Source organism: Eulemur rufifrons, chromosome 14, assembly GCF_041146395.1.
Source record: "Eulemur rufifrons isolate Redbay chromosome 14, OSU_ERuf_1, whole genome shotgun sequence".
NCBI lineage: Eukaryota > Metazoa > Chordata > Mammalia > Primates > Lemuridae > Eulemur > Eulemur rufifrons.
The window spans coordinates 34,549,631-34,559,571 of record NC_090996.1 but is presented as its reverse complement, the minus strand read 5'-3'; the positions used below and the strand labels follow the sequence as shown (position 1 = coordinate 34,559,571).

The 9,941-nt window shown below is 52.4% G+C and overlaps 1 protein-coding gene and 1 non-coding gene across 2 annotated transcripts; one reads left to right on the top strand and one right to left on the bottom strand.

The window, feature by feature from the left end:
* The first annotated feature begins 2,351 nt into the window (after positions 1 to 2,351).
* Positions 2,352 to 4,329, top strand: PRSS33 (serine protease 33). The gene is made up of 6 exons (XM_069485705.1): positions 2,352 to 2,397; positions 2,776 to 2,808; positions 2,936 to 3,098; positions 3,274 to 3,545; positions 3,797 to 3,966; positions 4,171 to 4,329. Exons 1-6 carry the CDS (start codon positions 2,352 to 2,354, stop codon positions 4,327 to 4,329), a joined length of 843 nt encoding a protein of 280 aa, XP_069341806.1.
* A 3,428-nt stretch (positions 4,330 to 7,757) lies between these two features.
* Positions 7,758 to 7,859, bottom strand: LOC138394957 (small nucleolar RNA U13). The gene has a single exon (XR_011235463.1). It is a non-coding gene; the product is annotated as a small nucleolar RNA U13 (small nucleolar RNA).
* Between the last annotated feature and the right edge of the window lie 2,082 nt (positions 7,860 to 9,941).

The window sequence follows — 9,941 nt, the reverse complement described above, 5'->3', positions numbered from 1 at the left end:
TGGAACTAAAGTGCAGATTAGCTGACGGTTATTAATACATCTAGTTCCTCCTCAGGCTGGTCTTTTCCATCAATAGTACATCCTGAGGAGGCTTTAACTCAACCTTCAGTACATTTGGTCATTAATATCACTATTAGCATCTGACTTATTTACATGAGGTAACTGAGTTTTACCAACAATGCCACTGTTGCAATATGGTCCTTGTACAATTCAGTTTCATTACACAACAAATCACTGAGATTAGGGCGATATTTGCAGCACCTTCTCAACAGATCTGATGACCTGAAGGAACACGAAATGTCTATTCATGTTCTTTGCCCACTTTTTAATGAGATTATTTGTGTTTTTTACTGTTGAGTTCTTTGAGTTCCTTTTAGATCAGTACCTTGTTGGACGATTAGTTTGCAATTATTTTCTCCCCTTCAAACAAAGGTGAGGAGGTAGGGAAACTGAGGCAGGGAAGGAAGAAATTCTGATGAATTTGCTCAAACTAGAAGGTTGCCAGAGAAGACCACAGAGGCACAGTCCTACTGGGGCCTCAGCTTTGGCCCTCTGAGGACAAGGACACTAGGGGAGGGCATCTCTCTTATGACCGCCCTGGGAACATGAGGGTGGTCCTGGGAACATGAGATGCTCCAGAGCTGCAGCTGACCCCAGGTGAGGCTGTGAGCACCGACAGAGTTGCAACAGCTGCACCGTAAGTGGCTGGGGCAGAGGGAGTGGGAGGCCATCAACCCTGTGTGTCCCCCATCAGCATCCCCCGACCCCAGCATCAGCGTGGCCAGGGAAGCAGCCCAGCAGGGCAGACTCAGTGGGCCCTCAGAACTCTGAAAGCAGATCTGCACTTGCCAAGATGCCTAAGTGCTGTGGGAACAAGGAGGTGGGAGGAGCTCTGGCCTGACTCCTCCCCCTCCCCAGTCCACAGCCGTGCTGCATGGAAAATGCATCCACCAGCAGCAAACCCTTCCAGGTCACCGGTGAGCCTGGGGAGCAAGGCCGGAGTGGCTTCTGGCTCCCCACACCAGGGTGGGGGCAGCCGCAGTTGGTCCCTGCCTGGGAGGTCCTCCTGCCCTGCAGGACAGCATCACTCACCAGGGGCAGCTGACCTGATTGCAGGTGGAATTTCCCAGGCTGCTACAATCGTATCAGCCAGCGCCGTGATCCAGTGGACGTGCTGTTCCACTGCCCCCTGGGGTGCCATGTATGGGTGGAGGCTGGGGGAGGCCCTGCCTGGTGAGCAGGCTTGGCTGGTCCACACAGAGGATGAGTGAGGCTGGGAGAGGGTGGGTGGCTTCCAAGGTAGGGCTGGAGTGGACATGGCTGTTTCCAGGGGACAGCAGGTGAGTCCAGTGGCCCTTTCTAGGTGTGAGGGTCTGCGGACTTCTCAGTGGACTTGGATGAATGGAGAAGAGATGGAAGTTGGTCAGAGGGGACATGTTCAGAGACAAAAGGGACCCCAAACCAAAGATTGCACTGTTTCCCCAGGTCAGGTCTGCCCCTGCCTCTGGTCAAGAAAGGAGTACCACTAGCTCTGAGCCGAGGGCACCCCACATCCAGCTCCTCCAGACTCACGATCCAGGAGGGGGCTGGCCAGGCTGGGGTCTCTGTGTAGGACCATCTGGCCAGGCCTGGGGTCCGGGTTCTGTGGTCAGGGCTCTACGCCAGCATGACTGGACAGAACAACAGAGCCCAGAAGCCCCAGCAACCGAGCAGTGCCAGGAGCTGGGGTCAGCTCCGAGGTGAGCTGCCAGGGATTCTCGGGAACTTCCTGGCCTGACCGCAGGCCCCTCCCTGCCCGCCCTCCCTGGGCCCAGGCTCTGGCCCCCAAGCCAGGCTTTCTTTGAGAAACCCAGGTGTCCCTTCCCTGCCACCTGTAAAGAACTGTTCAAAGCATCTTTGTTTGAGGTGAAGCCACAGCTCCGCCTTGGCTGTGTTAATCACCCCATCTGGGTCTCCCCCCTCCTGGCCCTTTAAGCCCCCAGGCCCTCCCCCAAGCCCAGTCAGCAGAGAGGCCACCAGGCTGTGAGGTGAGAGCAGGCAGGGCAGCTGTCGGCACAGGGAGAATGAGCGAGCGGATGAGGCTCCAGGGCTTCCGTTGAAGAGGATGCCCAAATAGCTCAGGACGGGGCTGCACCTTGGCCAGCGGTGGTGCAGGAAAATGTATAGAGCCTGGGCCACAGGGATAGGTCCAGGGCCAACCAGCAGCTGAGGGCAGACAGAAGGGCCATGGCGGTGGGGGCCAGGGAGATGGAGCCCCTGGGCTAGGAAGCTCCTCTCTCCTCTCTGCCAGCTCCAGACCAGAGCCCCAGCCCTGGGCAGAGCTACTTACCCAGCCCAGCCCCGAAGACAGAATGAGGGGGGCTTCCTGCCTCCAGGTCCTGCTCCTGCTGGTGCTGGGTAAGGGGCCCGGGGCTGGGGATGCTGGCCACAGGGACCTGGGCTCCCAGGTTTTCCATCTCACCCCTTTCTGGGTCTGGTTCCCCTAGAGCACTCTCGGGGGTTCTAATCTTGATTCCAAAGGTCCCAGTCCTTTCTGCCACTGACTCTGGCTTCTCCAGACCCTGATGTGCTTGTCTGTGTAATAGGCATAAGTCCCTCCCTTCCCTTACGGTGCTCTGGGGAGGGTTGAATCCAGTAGCAGATTGCACAAAATCCTGACACAAGGTCAGGGGAACAAATATATTCCATCCTCATTCCTATTCTCCGACCATCCTCCCCAACCCGTTATTTGACACCAAATCCACAGTCCAGTCCCTTCCCTGCTTCCTCCTCCAGGAGCTGTTGGGACCCAGGTAAGGAAGTCTGCAGGTAAGGAGGCCTCAAAGCCCGCCCGCTCTAGCCCTCCTGGACCTTGTCCCCGTGTCTCCCTGCCCACACCCGCCGCCTGCGCCCCCACTCCTCCGCCCACGCTCGCCACCCTCTCGTCCTCTTGCAGCCTGCGGGCAGCCCCGTGCGTCCAGTCGGATCGTGGGGGGCCGGGATGCCCAGGATGGAGAGTGGCCCTGGCAGGCGAGCATCCAGCACCGTGGGGCGCACGTGTGCGGGGGCTCGCTCATCGCCCCCGAGTGGGTGCTGACAGCTGCGCACTGCTTCCCCAGGTCAGCGCTCACGGAGAGCCAGCGGGCTGCGCGGGGAAAGCGAGGCCCGCGGGGGAGGGGCGCCACCTGGCGGGAGCGCGGGGACTGTGCCGGCTCCCAGCCAGCTGGTGGGGTTAGGGCGGCCCGCGGGGGTCGAGGCCCGGTGCAGTAGGTAGTCCCAGATCCCGTCGTGCAGGAGGGCGCTGCCGTCAGAGTACCGCGTGCGCCTGGGGGCGCTGCGCCTGGGCCCCACCTCGCCCCGCGCGCTCTCGGCGACTGTGCGGCGGATGCTGCTGCCCCCAGACTACTCCAAGGACCAGGGCCGTGGCGACCTGGCGCTGCTGCAGCTGCGCCACCCGGTGCCCTTGAGCGCCCGCGTCCAGCCTGTCTGCCTGCCTGCTCCTGGCGCCCGTCCAGCACCCCGCACACCGTGCTGGGTCACTGGTTGGGGTAGCCTCCGCCCAGGAGGTAAGGCACGGAGGGCGGGGCCCGGGGCCATTGGGGAGCTCCCTCGTCCTCCATCTGACTGGAAACCCAGCCCCCCACTGCCCCAACCCAGGACCCAGCGCGACTTCTAGGCACTCAAACCTCTTCCCAGGCAGACCAGGGAGTTCCAGCCGGCAAGTTGGACTCGCGCTAAGCTCCTCCTCTTCTCCCACTGACCCCAGCTTCGTGCCTTGCTCTTTCCCGGCCCTCAGATATATCTTCTCTTCCCTCAGTGCCACTCCCAGAGTGGCGACCCCTGCAAGGAGTAAGGGTGCCTCTGCTGGACTCACGCACCTGTGACCGCCTCTACCACGTGGGTTCAGACGTGCCCCAGGCCGAGCGCATAGTGCTACCCGGGAACCTGTGTGCTGGTTACATTGAGGGCCGCAAGGATGCCTGCCAGGTGTGCCTCCCTGCCCCCAGCCTCTGAATCCATACCCCTGTGCCCAGCACTCTACCTCCCTAGAATCTGAGACCCAAAATATACCAACTCCAGGCTCAATGTCCTGGCCCTCAACCCAGAGGTACAACCTCAGGGGTCTAGAGCCTAGAGAACTACTCTGAAGTCACCAGAGTGCTGGGACCTAAGCTCGCCTTTCTCCTGCAGGGTGACTCTGGGGGACCCCTGGCCTGCCTGCAGTCTGGGCGCTGGGTCCTGGTGGGCGTGGTGAGCTGGGGCAAGGGTTGCGCCCTGCCCAGCCGACCGGGTGTCTACACCAGTGTGGCCACATACAGTCCCTGGATTCATGCTCACCTCAGCCCCTAATGGTGGTTAGTGATGTTGATCTGGAGCCAGACTCTGGGGTCCCTCAGCCTCTGGGGACCTACACATGCCCCCTCCTCCTGATGTGAGGCTGAGATGCCTAATGAAGCTAAGGGGCCACCCGTCCACCCATCTGCCCATCCCTGCCTCCTCTTCTCCCTGGGGCTCACCAAATCTGACTCCACCCCATCCAGGTGTCTTTTCTGTGTCCTGGGGGTCACACTCCCTCCCCTCTTGGCTTGTATTTACCTTCCTCAGCCCTAGCCAGGGCTGGGTGCGGGGGACCCAGAGATGGGCAAACCAGCATGTGCACCATCAGGCCTACATGCCCCTCTTTTTCTGGAGGGAGCGAGACAGATTTGGAGCATGGGAGGGAGATTCTCCATTGCTGTGTTGAAGGTGGAGGGGCCCCAAACTGTGAGCAACGTCTAGGCGCTGACAGCAGCCCCAGCTGACAGCCATCAGTGAAACCAAATCCTCAGACCCACAACTCCAAGGAACTGAATTCTGCCAACACCCCAAAGGGACTTGGAAGTGAATTCTTCTTCTGCCTCCAGATAAGAAGCCCACAGCCAATCCCTTGATTTCAACCTGGTGTGACCTTAAGCAGAGAACCCACATGAGCCACTAGACTTCCAACCTACAGAGTTGTGATTTAGTAAATTTGTGTTGTTTTAAGCTGCTACATTTGTGGAAATTTGTTACACAACAGTAAAAATGAATGTAGATTGTGCCTCACTGCGATGGAGGCGTCCCAGTGGGAAGGGTGGGCTGGTCACCATGGCCGGCCCCCATGTACTCTGAGAGGCTCAGGAGTCCGGGCACTTGGCATCACACCCTCAGCCCAGGAGTCAGGAGCCCCCAGGAAGGCCCAGCTTCTGTCCTCACTGTCTCTGACCACCATTGCCCCTCAGGGTGACCCTGAGGCCCCAGCTCCTCCCCACACAGCTGCATCTGGACAATGACCTGGCTCCTGTTCAGCTCCTTGCCCACCCTTGTATTCCGTTTCCAGCCTAGGGCCCGGCATCCAGTCCCCTCCCTGCCACGTCCTTGTCTGCAGATCCAGAACCACCCATGCCAATAGATAGATGTCAGTTTCCACACCTGCAGAAGAAACAAGAAACCAAACAAAATCTGGAAAATTCAAAGCCTACTCTTTGGAGCTGACAGGGGCAGCAGGAGTGGAGGGAAAACAGGAGGAGGCCAACGTGGAAGGTGCAGTCGTTCAGGCCCCAACACAGGCCTAAGCCCCACCTCCTCCCCTCTTTTCTCCCAGGGAACCCAGGGAAGTGGGTGGTACTAGATGGTCACTGTTGGGCCAGGCCAGATTGGGCAGGGAGGGAGCTCCAGTCTGCCCTCTCCCCCAAGTTGAGAGAAGTCCACTCTGCAGTGGAGCCTGGCCACCCCCAAGGGGTCAGCAGGGACCAGGGAGCCCAGAACAGGGCATGGCAGGCCATCCTGCAAAAGGCAGTGGGCACGCAGCCCAGGGCCCTGGCTTTGGAGACATTCTCTGAAAGCTGCTACCTGTGAGGTTTCATTTACATAACAAGACCACCTTCATGGTCTCTCTCTGTGCTATTAGAATTGAATACGCCATTACACATATAGTAGTAACATTCATTCAGTGTCGGGCAGGTGTGGGGAGGGGATGGGCATATTCACACCTGATGGGTGCGGAGTGCACCGTCTGGGGGATGGGCACGCTTGAAGCTCTGACTCAGGCGGGGCAAAGGCAATATATGTAACCTAAACATTTGTACCCTCATAATATGCTGAAATAAAAAATAAAAATAAATAGAAGAATTAAATACCATTAAAAATTCTATTTGTCAACGGCCAGGTGACGTTAAAATGGATCCTTTAAATTAGACTCCTCAGTTTAAAAATATATATATTTTAGAGATCTCTTATTGTAAACAATTGCCTTCTTTGTATTTATGGGAAGACCAAATTTAAAAAGATTCGTAACAGTGTCACGGCTAGCCTTAAAAATTCTCTTGACAAAGTTAAAGAGCAAAACTCTGACCAAAAACAAAGATAAAAATCTTTGTATGCTAGCAAAAGCCAGTCCACCTGTGGCATAGTGGTTAAGATTCTGTCCTTTTGCTATTGGGGGATGGGTTTGATTCCGGCCAGAGAACTGGCCCCTGGTGGTTTGATATTTATGTGACTTTGGACTTTCGGAGGTACTCATTTAATGATCCTCTTCTCTTCCTTAGACAGCCTTTCATTTCCTGTCTTCTTCCATCTCTAGAGGGGCACGAGAGGCTTTTAGGCCTCTGTACATAGATGGTCAGCTGAGAAGCTGAGACCCTGGAAAGGTCTCACATTGTGTAACTAGACAAAAATGTGGATTATACCTCTTTTGTGGCTAACAAAACTTTCCTTTCTTAGCGCTGTCTGTGCGGCAGTTCTGGATCCTGAAAAAACTGCTTTCCACCACTTTGGAGACTGCTCGTGTGTCCTTGGTTAAGTCATAAGTTTGGTTGAACTTAACATAGAAGGTACCTTTAAAACAGCCTGGGGACCCAGTGTGGTGGCTCACACCTGTAATCCTAGCACTCTGGGAGGCCGAGGTGGGAGGATCACTTGAGGTCAAGAGGTCAAGAACAGCCTGAACAAGAGCAAGACCCTGTCTCTACCAAAAAAAAAAAAAAAGCAGAAAAGAAAAGAAAAGAAAAGAAAAATTAGCCAGGCATGGTGGTGGTGCACACCTATAGTCCCAGTGTCTCAGCTACCAGGGAGGCTGAGGCAGGAGAATCCCTGAGCCCAGGAGTCTGAGGTTGCTGTGAGCTGTGACGCCACTGCACTCTAGCCCAGGCAACAGAGTGAGACCCTGTCTCTAAAAAATAACAATTTTTTTAAAAACGGCCTAGAGATTTGACAGGGAGAAGCGAAAACAGACACCTGCAAGCCTAGGAGAGAGGTTCAGAAGAAACCAACCCCGCTGGCACCTTGATTTGGACTTTGGTTCCTCCCAAAGTGCTGAGATTTACAGGCGTGAGCCACCGTGCCCAGCCTACACTGTATCATTATTACCATATATGCCACAATAGTATCGTTATTATCATAATTATTGTATATGTGCTGTTCATCAGGATGTGAGTTACATACAAATCTGACCTAAAGACATTCTCAGCGATGTGTCTCCTCCACAGCCCAGGGAGCACGTGTACTCCTAAATAACTAGTCCCGATGCTTTTCAAGTTCACGTGATTTTAGCAATCTAAAAGTAAATCTACTTTAGTAAATAAGAAAATTTTTAAATTGTTGGTAAAACAAAATAAGATAGCGACGTCTTCAAAATTTAAACCTTTTTTCCAAGTCTATTACTGGCTGCATGGGTTTGTCCTATCTCTGCTAGATATTTTAAAGTCATAAAACAGTAGCTCTGTGATATGAGCTTATGCTTTTAGATTTTGTCAGATGGGTGTCAGATAGGTGATGTGCTCCTGTCCTAACAAGGTTTGAGGGAGGCACAGCTCACATAGGCGTGTGAAAATCCAATCATCCTGCTTGTAAACTACAAAAGTTCCTGTCTCTGGAGTTAAGCTTTCAAATTCTGCTGTCTAGCTAAGTAGCCACAGTAAGGCCTGAGGACATGTAGAATTCTCCCTGGCCCAGCTGTGCCTCCCGGCCATGCAGGGAAGGGTCAGGCATTATCTCCACAGCTTTGTCCTCAGTCCTGAGCTCTAAACTTGACATGAAGGCTCAAGACCCAGACAGGCCCTGCCGTCCATAGCCATCCTTGGCAGCCTTGGGCTAGCTGGGACCCCAGATGGCTGAGAAAGGCATTAGAAGGAGGGTACCTCTGTCATACTTTCAAAATTCTTCTCAGGCCGGGCGTGGTGGCTCACACCTGTAATCCTAGCACTCTGGGAGGCCGAGGTGGGAGGACCGTTTGAGTTCAGAAATTCAAGACCAGCCTGAGCAAGAGTGAGACCCCCGTCTCTACTAAAAATAGAAAGAAATTATATGGACAACTAAAAATATATGTAGAAAAAATTAGCCGGGCGTGGTGGTACATGCCTGTAGTCCCAGCTACTCGGGAGGCTGAGGCAGGAGGATCGCTTGAGCCCAAGAGTCTGAGGTTGCTGTGAGCTAGGCTGACGTCACAGCACTCTAGCCTGGGCAACCGGGTGAGACTCTGTCTCAAAAAAAAAAAAAATTCTTTTCAGTAGTATCTTTAAATAATGCTATGTAAAACTAAAATAATAGATAATCATAAAATGTCTGAGTCATCTCTAGGTAAATTAAAATGAAATAATTATTAAATATAAGTTTAAGTTTACATACATTGACATCTTATTTTTACATTGTGTAGAAAGTTAAATATATTGAATCTGTCAGTAAAAAAAAATTGGGGACTGTTAAAACAGTTACAATTACTTCATAGATTTAATAAGAATCATTAAGAGTTAATACTATAATTATGTCCATGGAAAAGAAGCCACACTCTGTAAAATAATTTAAAGAGGTTTATTCTGAGTCAAATTTGAGGACCATGACCCAGAGCCAAGCCCAGGAAGCCTTGAGCAAGTGGACTGGCAGTGGTTGGGTTACAGTTTGGTTTTATACATTTCAGGGAGACAGGTTACTAACATTACGCATTAGTCAGATCCCCAGGGAAGGGTAACAGGCCTCAAGCATCTACCAAGATGTGCTCCCAGGATCATTCCTTAAGGAAATTCTTTGCTGGCCTCCCATAAACAAGGACTGCCTATTGTAACTTCAGGTCTGCAGGCTACACCTAGCTCCTAAAACTAAAGTATGTTCTAATCCACACTGATAATGTTGATTGTAAGTTTACTGGCCCAAGGGCAGAACAGAGACAAGACCAGAGCAGTCATTCCTCCACCTGCCCAGAGACTGCATTCCTTTACTTCCGTTTTCACCTCAAACATTCACCTTATATATTAAGTGTACATTTCCTGGGCACTAATAAAAGTCTCACATTTGTCTTACCGCCTACATCCCCCCACCACCACTTTAAGGAAACTTATAAATACTAAACCTCCTGTCAACAGAAAAGAACCCAAACTCTGTAAAATAATTTAAAGAGATTTGTTCTGAGCCAAATATGTTCGACCATGGCTGGGAGAGCAGACCCCAAGAAGCTGTGAGCATGTGGTCTTGGCATAGTTGGATTACAGTTTGGTTTTATACATTTTAGGGAGACAGGAATTACACATAAAGTCATAGATTGAGCAGTTGGCCTGAAAAAACAGGACATCTCCAAGTGGAGCATTACAGGTTATATGTGGGTTTAAAGGTTCTTTGATTTGTAATTGGTTAAAGAAATGAAGCTTTGTCTAAAGGCTTGGAATGTTCAAGTTAAAGAAGTCTGTTAATCAGAACCAAGCCACCAGAAGTATACCTGCAGGTGTAGTGCAAGCTTTGTCTTGTATAGCCTTAGCCCTGTTTTTGTTTGTTTTTTGAGACAGAGTCTTACTCTGTTACCCTGGGTAGAGTGCAGTGGTGTCAGCCTAGCTCACAGCAACCTCAAATTCCTGGGCTCAAGCGATCCTCCTACCTCAGCCTCCTGAGTAGCTGGGACAACAGGCATGTGCCACCATGCCTCGCTAATTTTTTCTATATCTATTTTTAGTTGTCCA